This window comes from Grampus griseus, assembly GCF_964374135.1.
Source record: "Grampus griseus genome assembly, chromosome: 10".
NCBI lineage: Eukaryota > Metazoa > Chordata > Mammalia > Artiodactyla > Delphinidae > Grampus > Grampus griseus.
In genome coordinates, this window is record NC_139004.1 from 102017745 (window position 1) to 102034275 (window position 16531).

Consider the following 16531-nt stretch of genomic DNA (forward strand, 5'->3'; position numbering starts at 1 on the left):
GGCCCCACGGGTGTTCCAGCCACGCCAGTTCCTTCTCTTTTTTCTAAACTGAAGTGTAGATGATTTATAATATTGTGCTGGTGTACAGAAAAGTGATTTAGTTGGGGTTTTTTTTTTTCAGATTATGTTCCATTATAGGCTGTTACAAGATATTGAATATAATTCCCTGGGCTTTACAGTAAATCCTTGTTGCTTATCTATTTTATGGATAGCAGTTTGTATCCATTAATCCTTTTCTTTTTTCTTTTTCTTTTTTTTTTTGCCTCATTGCACGGCTTGAAGGATCTTAGTCCCCCGACCAGGGATTGAACCTGGGGCCATGGCAGTGAGAACGCTGAGTCCTAACCACTAGACTGCCAGGGAACTCCCAGTATCCACTCATCCTATACTCCTCATTTGTCCCTCCCTCCCCCCCTCCTCCCCCGAGTAACCATGAGTTTGTTTTCTACGGTATGTCTGTGAGTTTGTTTCTGTTCTGTATATAGATTCATTTGTATGATTTTTTAGGTTCCACTTATTTATTTATTTTTGGCCACGCTGCACGACTTGCAGGATCTTAAGTTCCCCGACCAGAGATGGAACACGGGCCCCCTGCAGTGGAACCACGGGGTCCTAACCACTGGACCAGTGGGGAGCTCCCTAGGTTCCTCGTATAAGTGATATCATGTACTATTTTTCTTTCTGTGTCTGACTTACTTCACGAAGTATGATCAGCTCTAGGTCTGCAAATGGCAATGTTTCATTCTTTTTTACGGCTGACATCCCGTTGTATATATCTGTACCACATCTTCTTTATCCACTCCTCTGTCCATGGACATTTAGGTTGTTTCCACGTGTTGGCTATTGTAAATAGTGCTGCTACAAACATAGGGGTGCATGTATCTTTTCGAATTACAGTTTTGTCTGGATATGCCCAGGAGTGGGATTGCTGGATCATATAGTAGCTCTATTTTCGTTTTTTAAGGAACTTACATACTGTTTTCCACAGTGGCTGTACCAGTTTACGTTCACACCAATAGTGCGTGAGGGCCAGAGGGTAATTCTTCCACCTTGTCTCTGGCATAAGTGCGAAAAAGACCCCGGCAGCCACGTTCAGCTTGGGTTTCTAATATCAGAAAGAACTTTGTGAAAATCAGAGCTGGATAAAATAGGCAGTGTGGGGAGGCGACGGGCTTGCTGGCCGTGCAGGTGTGCGAGCCGATGGGAGGTGGCCGCTTCTCTGCAGGATATTGGAGGGGTTCGAGCCTAGATTCCGGAGTTGAAGGGCACATCCGGGCGCAGGGCCTCTGGGTGCTGAACTTGGTGAATCCATCCCTCGCCCCTGCGGCCAGTGAGAACAGCACGGGGATGGCTCGGCCTCCAACCTCGGGGCATCCTCGGGCGCTGCCGGTGTCTGTGCAGACCCCGTGCTGGTCTCTGTGTGCATGAGGCCCTTCTTGATGGGCATCTGATCAAACTGGTTCAAGCAGAGGGGCCTTACTGGTTCGTGTACCTGAAAAGCCACTGGGCATCTCTTGGCCGTGCCCCACCATCGCGCCCTCAGGGCAGGAGGGCAGCCAGTAGTCCAGGCTCGTGGTCCAGCCTCATGGCAGCCCTGCAGGAAGAGAGGCTCCCGCCGGCGCCCTCTGAACCGCTCGCCGTGGTCAGCGGGGTGCAGCACTCTGACTGGAGTACGGGCAGCCCGTGGGATCAGGGGGCGGAGCTCGAGGGGGGTGTGGGAAATCCAGAGGCCAACAGGGTGCCGGGCAGACGCCCACGTCCATGTCTCTTCAGCTGCTATAGCAAGTGAAAGCGACAGGAGGAGCCGTTGTGGCCCCTGCAGACCCTGCTGGGAGGAGAGGGGTTCCGGCAGGTGGGTGGTCCTTAGGTGCAGAGCCCGGCCTCGTAGTAACCGCCTCCCGAGAGCCCCGGGCTCAGGCTCGAGGACAGAGGTGCGAGGAGGGCAGCACCACTGTGGTCTGCACGTGCTCACCTGGCACAGTCGACGAGAAAAGCTGGACCTGGGGACAGCAGAGGCTGCTCGCAGGCCCAGCGGACGGGCAGTGGGGGTGAGGGGCAGAGGCCCGGGGGCCCGGGATGCAGAAGCGCGTCAGGTGTAGATGGTGAAAATGTCGCCTCTGCACCTCGTTGACACTGGTCCTGGAGGGTGGAGGTCAGAAAGCTAGAGAAGGAGTCGTCAGGGGAACCTGGAGAGATGGGGAGAGCTGGCTGCGCAGAGGTGGGCAGAGCAGATTTGCAGCCCTGGGCTGGGAGCATAGAGTGGAACTTTACGGGCTTCTACCGCAAAGGGGTAAGAACCTGGCTCTCCCTCGCTGGACAGCCTGGTGCACAGCTACTCCGCCTTTCTGTGCCCCGTTTTTTTGTTTGAATTTTATTTTTTTATACGGCAGGTTCTTGTTAGTTATCCATTTTATACATATTAGTGTATACATGTCAATCCCACTCTCCCAATTCATCCCACCACCACCCCTGCACCACTTTCCCCCCTTGGTGTGCCCCGTTTTTTTGGTTTTTTTTGTGTTTTTTTTGGTGTGCCCTGTTTTGTTACGTGTCCAGTAAGGCTTTCGCGTTGGTCGTTCCCGCCCCCAGGGACCTTCTTCCTGGCTCCAGGTTCAATGCCACCTTCCCGAGGAGGCCTTTCTGGACCGCGCCTTCTCACCCCATCCATCTGAAGTCCAGGCCTTCTGTGGTCACTACGGCTTCCCCTTGGTTTAGCTCTGCCCTAGTGCTGACCCTTTTCTTAAACAGCCATAAAACCAGCGTGTTTTCCAAGGGCTTAGAGGCATTAACTCATTTAATCTGCACAGTGACTCTGCTGTGTGCACTGTCACTGTCCCCACTACCCGGGTGGGGAGGCTGAGGCACAGGGAGGTTAGGTAACTTGCCCTAGGTCACCCAGCCAGAGAGCGGAGCTGGGATCTGAGCCATGCCTGTGAGCGTCTCTCCTGGGAGTTCATCGCGCTCCAGTGAGGATGTGTGTTCAAGGACAGGGACTTTGTCTAGACCACAGGTGTGCTGGTGCCACACCCACCCAGAGCAGGCGCTGGATGGATGCCTGGGGTGAATGGAGAAGTGGATGAGGGGTGAGGGGCCGGAACTTGTCCTGCAGGCTTGGGAGGCCCTGAAGGTTCTAGGGCAGAGTCCTGGGAACACGGGCCAAAGCACCCCCTCCCAGAGCCACATCGGCCCCAGCCCCAGACACAGCACGTTCTGTTTCTCTGGCCGGACATGCGCTGTGTGGGCCGGGCCCCCGCTGGCCCCTGAGGGTGCACAGTCAGCAGGGCCCCAGGCTGCGCCTCTTCAGTCCCGAGGGCCTGGAGCCGCGTTCAAGCTCGCAGGCAGGGAAGGGGGAGCCCGTCTGCCAGGTCGGGTGGGCTCTGTCACAGCCGGGTGCACTTCTCTGTTCACTCGCCGCGTCCGCTGCGTGTTGGCCAGGCCTGCTGCGCTCATCAAGTGTCTCAGGGACAAGGCAGGCAGAGGCTCCTTTCCATGGCGTCCCCTGGGCGCTCTGGGGGATCTCGGAGCCCCACAGGACGTGCCTTCTACCCTTCTGCCTCGGCCCGAGCCCGTCCAGTGCCCCTCACTGCCCCAGGGCGGTGGGCAGGGCTGTGGGTGAGCAGCAGACCGAGTGTGTGACTTACCCACGCAGGACATCTGGGCTGCTCCGGTCAGCACGGAGCCCTGTGAGGGGCCAGTGGACCCAGGACCCCTGCCCAGCAGGGCTCATGGAGTACACGGGGGGCAGCTGGGGGCCAGCAAGATCCTGCGGGCCAGGGACTCACATCAGTGCTGGCTCTCCACGGTCAGGGAGATCACCCCCCTTGCCAGCCGCGCGCGTCCCGAGCCTGGAGCCCCCACCCGAACCCCCGCCTGTACCTCCAGCCGCAGCACCTTTCCTCTCAGTTTGTTGGGAGCCCCTGGTCTCTGGTCGTGGCCTGGTCAGTCCACATTCCTCTCCTGCAGCATCTTGTGAAGGGTGCCAGGTGGATGCGGCTCCTGCCCCGTTGGCCTCGGGCTGAGAGCTGGATCCCTCGGGCTCACACGCGGGTTCACTAGCATAGATTGTGATCGCTGCCCCCAGACGGTGTCCTGAGCCCGCCACTCCTCCCCCACTCCTGCACCAGTGCTGGGGTGCCTGCGAGGGTCTCCCACCTGGGCTCCCGTAGAACAGCCAGAGGCGGCTTCTTAAACGGGGACCCAGGTCCCTCCACTGCCCTGTTCAGAGCATGCCAGGCTTCTCATGCCACTCAGAGGAGAGCCAGATGCCCCTGCGGCCTGTCCACCCCGCTGCCCCTCCCCCAGGGCCCTACTCTGAGCCCTGGAGCAGCCTCATGGCCTCCATCCTACAAAACCCACTCCCACCTCAGGGCCTTTGCATTCGCCATTGCCTCCACCAAAAAGCTCCTTGAGCACTCTTGTCACTGTGTCACCTGCTCAGAGAAGGCCTCTGCCTCCCCTGCCAGAACCCCTCCCACCCTCGCTCGGCCACTTTGCCCTTCAGACTGGGCGGTGGCAGCCGTCGTGCCGGGCGTTCGAGGCCAGCCATGCTCGCCGCTGTCATCCAGAGTGCCGCCCGGCACAGAGTCGGCATGCGGCACTTACGCCGTGGGGAGTCCTCATCCTACGGCCCCTGCGCAGCCTGCCCCTCCCACAAGGCTGTGGGCCCTGAGGGTGGGCCTGGCAGCTGTGAGGCTGCATGCCGTTGGCCTGTGAACACAGGCGGGAGCAGCTGGGGCGGAGAGGGGAGCAGCCACCCCAGGGTGGCAGGACGAGGCTGGGCTGGACCAGGCATGGTGTCAGGGCCTCGGTGGGCCAGGCTGGCCCGGGTGGGTGACAAGGGCGCCCGAGAGGGGGCTCTCCAGTCACTTTCACATGGGATCCAGGCCGGGGACTGCCACGCTGTCTTCTCAAGAGAAGCCGGAAATCCGGGTTCTGTGTCCAAGCTCCCGGTTTCTAAACATTGGCGACCAACTGGAATTCTTTCTGTTAATGTCGTGTGGGCCGAAGAAAACACATCTGTGGGCTACTGTGGAAGCGGGGGGCGGTCAGGTATGGGCTGGGGTCCTGCGGGGGCCGCTGTGGAGCTGGCGGTGAGGAAGCGTGACCCACCCCACCCCGACCCCACCCCCGGTTGCTGCATCAGCACCAGTAGCCCAGTGCCTGGAGAGGCCTGGGGCTGGGGCAGTTCTTGGTTGGAGACCCCAGGGTTGCCGGGAGGAACGGGGATGTGGGGGAACGGGGCCACTCGGTGACCACTTCTGTGCCAGGACCCAGGCGGCCGGCAGTCGCTCCCTGCCCAGCTCTGAGCGCAAGGTTGGGGTGTGTGGCCACCTGGGATAAAAATAGCAGGGTCATCTTGAGGCTGGAGATTGGCCTGCGTGTGGAAATACGGCATCTGCGGGACCCGCTGTCAGCGCACAGCTGGTGGTGGCAGGTAGATCCTGGCCCTCACCTCCATGCCCCCAGGGGCCAGCAGGACACTGACTTCTACCACTGGGGCAAGGCGTGGGGTGCCGGGTATACCCAAGGGCTCCGCAGCTCCGAGGCTCCGGGTTCGTCAGAGAAGGACACCGCCCTCCGAGGGTCACAGGTGCAGAGGGAGGGTTCAGTGGCGCCTCCCCCTGCCCTGTCTCTTTCGACCACCGTCTCCCTGTGAGGTCAGCTGAGCCGGTACCAGGCCCCGAGGCCAACGGGAAGAAGGGACCTGCTGGCTCACTGCTCAGCCCCTGAGGGCGCCCCGGCCCCCGGGCTCCTGGTCTGGGTGGACGCTCAGCCCCGTGGGGCCGGCACAGCCCCGCCTCAGGCCTCTGACTGCAGGTGGGGCCAGCACTGCGCCCCCACGTCCTCTGCCGTCCGTTGAGGTTTATCCTAAACCTTCCCGGTGCTCACCTACTGCGTGCAGCATTCCAGGCATTGCTCACCTACTGCGTGCAGCGTTCCAGGCGCCCGACTGTGTTAACACACAAGTCTCACGACACGGGCACTCGAGTCCCCAGCAAGGTCACGTGGCTGTCAGGCAGCACAGGTGACAAGCGTGCCAACCCCAGGGAGTAGTGTGGGGACTGAGTTGGCATGCAGGGTCCTCAGACGGTGACGGCACGGAGCACGTGCCACAGGCGGCCAGCGTGTGCTGGGCGGGGCCCTCCAGCCTGCCTGGAAGCTCGGCACAGAGGGGACCACGGAGCGGGGAGGGGTGGGGCCCTTCTGTGCCCCCCCCCAGCCCCCGGCACCCTCCGTGTTCCTGCGCTGGCCCAGCCCTCCTGCAGGGCCCAAGCCATCCCGGTTCCCCTGCGTTGTGGGCTCAGGGTGGGGCAGGACAGGGTGCCGTGGAGGAGGAGGGGATGAGGGCTGGGGGAGCTGGAAGGGTGGGAGCGCCCGGCTGAGCCCATCTCTTGTCCCCCAGGAAGCCCGAGAAGGGCGTCCAGTACCTCATCGAGCGCGGCTTCGTGCCCGACACGCCGGTGGGGGTGGCCCACTTCCTGCTGCAGCGCAAGGGCCTGAGCCGGCAGATGATCGGGGAGTTCCTGGGCAACCGGCAGAAGCAGTTCAACCGCGACGTGCTCGAGTGAGTGGGGCTGGGGGCGCCCCACGCACACCCCAGGCTCCCCGCTCCCCTTTGTCTTTCTGACTCCCAGACACAGGGAGATACCCTGCCAGCACCTCTGGCCCCATCCAGCAGGGCCAGCCCCTTCCCCCGGCCCAGCGACCCCTGGGCCAACCTCCCGCAGGGGCAGCAGGAGGGGAACCGGGGAGCTCAGCCCCCCTCCTCCTCCCTCTCCTGGCGGGAGATGGGGTGAGGGGCCCACCAGGCTGGGGGCCATAGACTCTCAGCTACTTGGAACCCTGCAGAAGAACAGGTTTCCAGCCCCCTGGGAACTGCTGACAGCTTTGAGAAGTCCTGCCCGCACGTACCCTGCACCCCCGGTCCTCCTCCAGACTGTCCTGAGTAGAAAGCCACCACACCTGGGTCCTGTGGTCACTGGGCAGGTGCTACATGCGGGCTGTGTCCTCACCTCGTCCGCGGGGGTGTCAGGGGTCCATAACCCCTTCCGCAGACAAGGAGCCAGGGCCAGCAGGAGGCCGGCTTGGAGCAGGTGCCCTGCTCCCCTTTGTGGGGACCTGGGGGTGCAGCTCCAGGCCTGCCGTGGGCACATTGCCGACCCAGACACTGCAGGCGGGATGGGTGACCCAGCCGGTGGGCCAGGAACGGGATCAGAGCAGGGTAAAGACTGACCCTCAGCAAAAACGGCAGGGCGGCCTGGCCACGCACACCTGCCGCCTCCGGGCGCCCTGGGAGGAGTGGGGCGTGGGCTGTGGCCTCTCTGTTTCACAGGTGAGCAGACCCAGGCTTGGGGAGGGGCGGGGGGTCTGGCCTGGGTGCCCCCCCATACAGACACACCCACGTGCACACACATATATGTACACTAGTGTTCACTCAGTCACACAGACACACACACCGGAGAGGCAGCGAGCCGCTGGCGGTGCCTGGCCTGTGGCCGGCTGTGGCGTCTGTCCCGCTTGGGCTGCTCTCTCACAGCCCCGCCTTTCTGTTCTGGCCCCGCCCTGATAGTGTGGCTGGTGCCCCTCCCCCTTCGAAATCCGGGAGGAACCGTCCCAGGAGAACATGCTAGCTGCTCCGTGAATGGGGCCCAAGACCATGTGGTCTGGCCCCCTCCCCTGCAGCCACCCCTGCTCTCCCCCCACACCCCCTCCGAGCTGCCTGTGAGTCCGTAGGAAATCCGCACATTGTTCTCCTCGGATCAGAAAATAGCAGCGGCCTCAGGAAGCAGCGAGACCCCCCCCAGGCATCCTAATCGGATGCTGGTCAGCGAATTGTCCTGCGGGGCCCCTGCCCTCACCCTGCCCCAACAGCCTTGAGTGCTCAGAGCGTCGCCCCAGGGGAGGGGGGCCCACGGCCGGGGTCTCTGCAGCCCCACCGGGGGTGGTCAGGCGAGGGTCCCTGTTGCAGACCCATCTACTGTTCGGGGTCATGGTCAGAGGCAGGAGCAGGCGGCGGGGCTGTGATAAGAGGTACCTGTGACCTGCAGCTCCCCAGCTCTGCCCTCCTTGTGGGATCGGCAGGTGAGGGCAGCACAGCTCCTCCAGAGGCCCCGCAGAAATGCCTGGGAAAGCGTTGACGTGAGGGGCAGGCCCAGGGCGCGGTGGCTGCAGGGCCAGTGGGTGCCCAGCCCTCCATCTCCTCCTGTGGAGGAGGGAGCCCACTGCGGCCGCCCTCCCTCTCGGGCCTCCCTGCGCTGACCCCTTGTGCTCCCTCTGCCCTCTGCGAGCCGCGCTTGCCTCTGCACCCGGCGGGAAGGTGGGCAGGGGACACTGACGGGGCCTTCTCCTCTCGTTTCAGCTGCGTAGTGGACGAGATGGACTTCTCCGCCATGGAGCTGGACGAGGCTCTCCGGAAGTTCCAGGCGCACATCCGGGTCCAGGGGGAGGCCCAGAAGGTGGAGCGGCTGATCGAGGCCTTCAGGTGGGGGCGGGGCAGGTGTCAGGAAGAAAAAACGTCCCCGCTTGAAGACCGAGGCTCAAGGGCAGACCCCCCCTTCAGGGTCAGGTGGCCATGAGCTATCAGGGGACGGGGGTGCGGGGGGCGGCAGCCCCTCCTCTGCCATGTGCTGTGCGGCTCAGTGCTGGAGCCAGGGCCTCGAACGTCTTCATGGTCCTCTTGTCCCCACTGGTTCGTGAGTCCATCTGCGTCATCACTCGTCTGCTCATTCACAGGGGCAGATGCTCCCTCAGTGACGCAGAGGGCGTGGTTCTGACACCTGCACCACTGTGTGACCTTGCTCTGGTTACTTAATCTCTCTGTGCCTCACGTCCTTGCCAGTAGAGAGGGGTTGATGAACGCACCTACCCTGGAGGGGGTGGAAGGATTAAACCACTCAGGCCGTGTGGGTGCACTCTGCCCAGCGCCTGGCCCCCCAGAGAGCCTGCAGTCAAGGCAGGCTGTCCTTGCGCCATCTTCCATGCTGGGATGGTGTGCACACTGGCCGCGTAGGGAGTCCGTGCCCTGCGCTGGGTGTGGGAGACCCAGCTCTCTGGGCTCAGCAGGGGTGGTGGGTTCACAGAGGAGCAAGGTCGCAGGAGGAGGAACCCCGGGCCCTGGGAGGGGAGCGTTCAGACACTTCCATTCAGGAGGGCTTCCTGGAGGGAGCGGCACTTAACAGGGAAGACGAAATTGAAGCCCACATCATCTAAGCGCCCATGGCTGCTGCCTGCGGGTTGTGGGCCTCGGTCAGGGTCACGGTGCCCCACCCAGTTCCTCTTCTCCATCCCTGCCCCACCCACCTACCCCTGCACAAGGTCGCCAGTGGAGGGAACTGTGGGGTGGGGTGTGGGGCGTTTTCAAGGCAGTGAGGACGTGAGCAGATGACTCTGTGAGGCAGTTTGTAGCGAGGCTGTTAGTTCGGCTGCCGCAACAAAGACGTCCGCCACAGCTGCCGTGTCTGAAACGCCCGGGAAGTGGGCCGCCCTCTGAGCTGGCGTGGAGGAGGCCTGGGCTCCTGTCATCTGAGGTCCCCGGGAGCAGATTCAACACCCATCACATTCACGTTCCAGGCAGGCAGAGAGCACGCAGGGCACCCCCTGCCTTTAAGGCACAGCCTCGAAGGTGCCCACATCGCATTGGCCGGAACTTAGCACGTGGCTGCGCGGGGGCCGAGGGACGTGGTCCTCAGCCCTGAGCAGCCACATGCCGGCTGAACTACGGGCGGGTGGGACTTAACTCACATGGTGGGGGGGGGGTGAGTGGACGGTCAGGGCCGGCTCTGCCAGACAGGCGACATCCCCGTGTACCAGAGACGGAGGCTCCGAGGTCAGTGACCAGCTTCAGCTGTTTAGGGCCGCTCATGGGTGAGGGGCGGACTGGCCTCCTGCCCTGGCTGAAGCACCACCCCGTCCTCCCCCAGCCAGCGGTACTGCATCTGCAACCCCGGGGTGGTGCGGCAGTTCCGGAACCCAGACACCATCTTCATCCTGGCTTTTGCCATCATTCTACTCAACACCGACATGTACAGCCCCAATGTCAAGCCCGAGCGCAAGATGAAGCTAGAGGACTTCGTCAAGAACCTCCGAGGTGAGCTGCCCTGGCCGCGGCGGGACGCCCGCCCCCTCCCCGCCAGCACGTACCTGACAGAGGTGCGCGCAGCGCGGCCTCACGTGGGGAGGGGTGGGGCTCCTCCCCAAAGGAGCCCACGCAGTGCAAGTTCCCGTAGAGGGCGCTGATTGCTGTGGCGGGGGCACTCCGAGGGGGAGGCGGCGTGTTGTGTCAGAGGACTGCAGGGCTCCGCAGGCCCAGGGTGCCAGAGGGCAGAGGCCTGAGAGCGCAGCTGGGCTCAGCGCCTGGGGCCCGGCCGCACACGGTGGATCCAGGCCTGGTTGCAGGGGCAGAGGGAGGATGGACCACAAGCTGGGTGCTGGGCGCCCCGGGGCCTCCGAGCACGGGGGGTGGGGACGGGATGGGGGCCGGGCGGGGGCTGGCACTGTCCTGCCCCCATCACTGCTGCCCACACAGCATCGCCCACCATACCCCTCTCTCAGTGGTCTTCTTGGAACAGACTTGTTTTTTTGTTTTTGTCTTCTTATGAAACGTATGTATTTTTAAAACGAACTTTACGTCATCGGTGTAAGCGGGAAACCAGTAGCATTTGTCACACGTGGGCATCATTTACGAAAACGAGTGCCGTGAAGAGGCAAAACCACTGTGGGTTCCAGCCAGGCTGTTCCTGGCTGGGCCCAGGGCCCGAGGCTGCCCTCTCCTCCCTCGCAGGTGGGCCCACGTGGGGCAGGTGACCAGGGGCTGGGCAGCCAGACAGAGGCTTCCTCCTGTGTAGCCAGGCAGGAGAGGGATGGAAAAGGGAACGGCTGTCTCCGTGTCTGCTGCTGGCAGGTCCCTCCTGTCCGTGGAGTCCCGGGCTGGGAGACTGTCCCTGTCCTTGGGAAACAGCTGTAAGGGACTGAAGTCCCTTTAGAAATGGCATCATAATTTTATAAAAGGGAAACAACTGATCTGAATCAAGTCCAACTTTTCGAGCTGTTTGAATTTCTCATTTTGTCCTTCATTTCTGTAAAACTGCTCCGTCGTCGCGTCCCCCAGAGCGGAGGGTCTGTGCTGGCGCTCCCTGGGGGTGGGCCCCACCCTGACAGGCGGTCCCGCAGGGAGCTGGGCTCAGGGCCCTCCCCGTGCGGCTCTCCGCAGGCCCCGGGGAGGGGCAGGTCTTAGCTGTGGTTCCTAGGAACCTCGTTGATAAGAGATCCAGTCGCCAGAACAGGTGAGGGAGCAGGGCGGTCAGTGGACACTGATGGTCCGGGGGGCTGCACCCCCTCCCCTCCTCTCTGCCACCTCAAGCCCCTGTCCTCGCTGGGCCTGGTCAGGTCTGGTCTCCACGGCGTCCCCGTGGCCCTGGATGCAGGCGGTTGCTGTGTAGCTGCCGGGAAAGCTGGCCGTGAGCTGCATGCTGTTGGCGACCCTGGGGAGCTTAAGGGACTCTGATGTTTTTCTCTGGTTTAGCAGCTCAGCCATGTAACTGGGGCCTCTCCTGTGTGAGAAATGAGACAGAAACGAGGCCCGTGGACAGAGGCTCGGGGGAAGACAGGGCTGCTGGGTCAGATACCTGCTGGTCGGCCGCCCTCATATCTGCGGCTTCATGGTTTGTGCGCATCCTTGCATCCGCCGTCCCGGCAGTCTGGGGGAGGGGGGCTTTGTCACCCCAGTTCCCAGGGCAGGGGCTGAGCACCCCAGAACCAGGAGAGGAAGCCACTGATTCTTTCTTGCGAGCCTAGGCTGTTGCCACCAATCACCTGTTTTCTTCGAGCCAGGGACTCTAGCGTTCTCTGCCCCATCTTCCTTGAGCTTCAGAAGGTTCAGAGAGGGAGGGGACTTGGCCAAGGTCACACAGCAAGTGTGTGTCAGAGGAGGCAGGACGCTGGCCTCCCAAAGCCAGGTCGGCACTCTGCGCTGAGCACATGTCCCAGCTTGTTCTTTTTAGAGAGTGCCCCCCTGCCCCAACATGCGCCGGACACACATTTTCTCTGGAATCGCTCAGTATGCCCAGCGGGTCCAACAGCAGGGGGGCCTCCGGGAGTTCAGGGATAGGCAGGGGAGGAACCTGGAAGCCAGGCAAGCGGTATTTTGCTTTTATTGCTATTTGCCTTCAGATTTTTTAAATGTATATTTTGAATGGGTCTTATCCTCACATAGTTCAAAAACCAGGAAGTAACATGACCCAGCAGTTGCCCTCCTTGGAATTTACCCAAATGAGCTGAAAACTTACGTCCACACAGAAACCTGCACACGGGGTTTATAGCAGCTTTATTCGTATTCACCAAAACTAGGACGCAACCAAGCTGTCCTTCCATAGATGAATGGATAAACCTTGGTCCGTCCAGACAGTGGGATATTATTCAGCACTGAAAAGAAATGAGCTACCAAGTCGTGAAAAAACACGGGGGAACCTTAAAGGAACATCGCTAAGTGAAAACAACCTATCTGAAAGCCTGCAATCTGATTCCAGCTGCGCCACATTCTGCAGGAGGCGAAGCTGTGGAGACAGTCAGGAGACCAGTGGTTGCCGGTGGTCGTGGGGGAGGGATGAAAAGGAGAAGCACAGAGCGGGTTTTAGGGCAGTGAAAATTCTGTACGGTATTATAATGGCAGGCACATGGCCTCGTCCATATGTCCAGACCCACAGGGTGGACGACACCAAGAGTGAACCCTCGTGTGAACCGTGGGCTCTGGTGACTGGGTAGGTCCTTCAGTTGTAACGAAGGCGGCGTTCTGGCCGGGGTGCTGATTGGCGGGGAGCTGGGGGTATATGGGAGCTCTCTGTGCTTTCCCCTGAATTTTGCTATGACCTTAAAACTGCTCTGAAAAAATAGCTAATTAGAAAAAAGCCAGAAAGCGTAAAAGGTGCACCGCAGGGCCCTTCCCATCCCTGGAGGTCATCGGCTTTGAGTCCCTGCTGTGCCACGCGGAGCTTCTCGTGGGAGCCGGTACAAATGTGCACGGCTGGTTTGACCCTCTCCCGCTCGGCGCCTCACTCTTTGGTTCGGTAAACCTAAGGGCTGTTGCCAAGGCTTGCCGTGGCCTTCCTCGTTCCTGCGGGCGTACAGTAATCCCTGTCCCAGGAGTCCTCGTATGCGGACCGCTTAGCCGGCCCCCTGTGAGTGTGCAAATGGGTTAGCTCCCGTTTTGTGCGATTTGGAAGCAGGGCTGCGTTGAATGTCACACCCCACAGGACCAATCCCCCAGAGCCACTCAGTGGGCCCGAGGGTGTTTGAATTTCTGACTGGCAGGTGGTGCCGGACAGCCCACCAGAGGGCTTGAGCCGTCCCACTGCCCCACGTACCTCCAGCAGCGGTACCAGAGGGCGGGGGGCGGGGGGCTTCGCGTCTCTGTCGTGAGCGGGGCTGGGACTTCCTGACAGCACTTTGGGGGCCGTGCAGCAGAAAGGGCGCAAGCTTGTTGTCAGAGCGACCGGCTTCAAGTCCCAGAACTGGGACAGCAGCCACTCAGATCCCCTGAGCTCTCGTGTCAGGGGTGTGAGGGTGACCCCGTGAGCCGCCCTGGTCCCTGTAAAGTCACCGTGCTCTTGGTGACCTGTGTCACTGAGGAGAGGACTCGTAGCTCAGAGAGACCATGACTCAGGCCGACAAGGGGCAAAGTGAGGATGCGGGCCGGGCAGCCCCATCCCCAGGCCCCCGCCAGCCCGTCGGTGCAATGGGGACCGTGGTGACCGCCCCACGGGGCGGCGGCCGGGATTGAGCGGGGCCGTGTGTGCTGAGCCCCCTGGGCGTGGCTGCAAGGTGGCACAGGCCCCTGCACACTCATCCGGGGGCAGTGCCAGCCTGGTCCCTGGTGCGGGGGCTCCGAGCACACGTGTGGTGGACGGGGCAGGGCCGGCTGCGGTGGGTCTGGAGGCCTTTGGTTCAGCTGGGGAGTGGCAGGGGGACCGCTGTCCGGATTTGGTTTAGAAGCCGGTGCCTTGGGGTGAGCCCTGCCGCTGTCCCCTACCAGGCGTGGACGATGGGGAGGACATCCCCCGGGAGATGCTGATCGGGATCTACGAGCGGATCCGGAAGCGGGAGCTGGAGACCAACGAGGACCACGTGTCGCAGGTGCAGAAGGTGGAGAAGCTCATCGTGGGGAAGAAGCCGGTAGGTGGTCTCCGTCCCCACTGGGGGCGGGGGGGGCGCCGCGTGAGGCCCGGCGTGCCCAAGCCCCACCCGCCCCGCGACCCCAGGCTGCCCTGCTGGCTCGGCTTTGGCCAGTAGCCACAGTGCCTTTGGAACCTGTTCCCTTCCAGGTGGGGTTGGTGGATTATGTCAGGTTTGGGGCTTTTTAAGGGAGTCACAGCCCTTCTCTCTGGGTCCCCTTTGATGAGAATCTGAGGCTCTTAATAAACCAATGGCCGGGGCTGTGCAGTGGCTCCCTGGCAGCCTGGGCTCCCCGTCAGAGCCCGCTGGGGGCGCCCTGGGGGGCGCTGTGGGTGGGGTGTCACCCCGGAGTCTCTGTCAGGGCCCAGATGTGTATTTGGAACATTAACATCTCTTCTTGTTTGTTCACTGCTTCCCCTGTAGATTGGATCCCTGCACCACGGGCTCGGCTGTGTGAGTTCCCCTCGGCTTCCGCCTTCCGTGATCCCCACTCCCCCGCAGCTCGCGGCTCCCAGACCCACAGTTCTGGCTGCATGAGTTAATTTCCGGAGCCATAAGAAATTTGATTTTCACAGTTATCTCCACCTCAGATCTCTGAGAGCACGCGGGAGGGTTGTGCTGTCAGGCCCGGAGCAGGTGGTCCCCTCCCGTCTTGTCTGGTTGAGCTCAGAGATCCCGCTTGTCCCTCGGCCCCGAGACCCTGTACCTGAACAGATGACCTTGGTGTGGCGTTGAGGCCTCCCCCTCCCCACACAGCCCACGCTGTGCCTCTCGGGTCCCTTTCGCCGCCAGGGCTGGCAGTAGTGTGCCTGCTGGCCGTCATGTGGTCTGCTCCTTACCCCACCCTGGCAGCGGGGTCAGCTGCCCCTGCAGAAGGCCTGAGACCCCTGGCATGCCCGTGACCTGCTCTCGCCCACCTCCCCAGCCCTGCGTCCTGCCCTCCTTTCTCACTCACACTCTGCTACGGACAGCGCTGCCCCCTGAGGGCACCAGGCTGGGCCCGCGTCCCCTCCCTCTCATCTGTGGGTCGCTGAGCTCGGGCCTGGAGAGCAGCCCCATGTAGGGCCATGTGTGCCCATGGCCGCCTGTGCAGAGGGCAGGGACCAGCCCCTCGAGGTGGTGACTGCCAGCTCGGGACCCTGCAGGGCTCCTCCAGACCCAGCTGTCGGGGCTGAGAGCCTTCAGGAGGGAGGGCCTGGGGGCGGGGAAGCCCAGGCTCTGCAGCCTCCTATGTGTGTGGCTCGGGGCGCACATGACAGGTGCTTTGGGGGCTCAGAAGACACGCGTGGCTCGTGGCGGGGGCTCCACGAGCCCAGTGCTGAGAGGAGTCGGAAAGCGGTCTCCCTGGAGCAGGGGCCTCCGGAGGCCCGAGGGAAGGCAGGGTGGGGGAGTCCCTCGTCCCCGCGGGTGCGTGGAGCTGACGCCGCCCCTCCACACAGGTGCTCTCGCTGCCACACCGGCGCCTGGTCTGCTACTGCCGGCTCTTCGAGGTTCCAGACCCAAATAAGCCCCAGAAGCTTGGGCTGCACCAGCGAGAGATCTTCCTGTTCAATGACCTCCTGGTGGTACGTGGGCCCCACGGGTGAGGGGCTGGTGTGCAGACCCCAGAACGGCTGCGCCCAGTGGCGGCTGCCTGGGCTCCCACCTCAGGCAGGCTCATCCAGGAAGGGGGAGTCAGCCTCCGCAGGTCCGGGCCTAATCCTGTCCCCTCGGCCGCGGGGGAATCCTCTTCCCGGGACTGAGCAGAGGTCTCGCTGCTGCCCAAGCCCGCCCCTGGGGCCAGGCGGGGGCGGTGCTGTCCCGCTGGCCTGGGTCTCAGCCCCAGGACTAATGGGCTGAACATGGCAGAGGTGGGCTCCCCACAGGGAAGTGGAGCTCTTGCCCCAAAACAGGTAGCACTGATGTAGATGTTCCCGCAGGGAGCAGGGGGCCTGCCCTTTGGAGCTCTTGCCTCCTGCAGGCCCCCTTCTTGCCCGAGACCCTATCCCCTTTCCCCACCTGATTGAGGACCAGCTGCTCTTCTCGGGTTCCTGAGGCTGGAATCTAGACGTGTGGGTTCAAGTCCTTTCAGAGTTCCTGACCTTGAGCAGATCGTTTCAGACCTCTGGCCTCAGTGTCCTTCTCTGTAGAACTCATCTCTCAGAGGGTTTCACGGTGCCTTTGGGCCGTGCATGGGGATGTCGGGCGTGAGTGTCCCTCCCTGCATCGGCCCTCCCCCGCCCCGCGGGCCTCCTGACCTTGGAACCGCAGGAGGGTCCTCACACAGGAGAACTCGAACTGAGGGTCCACTTAGAGTCCTGAGCGCCCAGGGCTGCTCCCGGCCGCGCGGGCCCAGTGGCTCAGCCTCTGTCTCTGGCTGCCCCCA

General features: G+C 62.2%; 1 protein-coding gene across 3 annotated transcripts in view; it reads left to right on the plus strand.

Annotated features, from left to right (window-relative positions):
* IQSEC1 (IQ motif and Sec7 domain ArfGEF 1) overlaps positions 1-16531 on the plus strand; it is a 110928-nt gene that overhangs the window by 80201 nt on the left and 14196 nt on the right. For all 3 annotated transcript variants that reach the window (XM_082662973.1, XM_082662974.1, XM_082662975.1), the window contains exons 4-9: positions 6404-6565; positions 8360-8482; positions 9921-10087; positions 14027-14166; positions 14590-14619; positions 15606-15731. In XM_082662973.1, coding sequence (XP_082519099.1) covers positions 6404-6565; positions 8360-8482; positions 9921-10087; positions 14027-14166; positions 14590-14619; positions 15606-15731 — 748 coding nt within the window. The remainder of the gene's footprint in view (positions 1-6403; positions 6566-8359; positions 8483-9920; positions 10088-14026; positions 14167-14589; positions 14620-15605; positions 15732-16531) is intronic.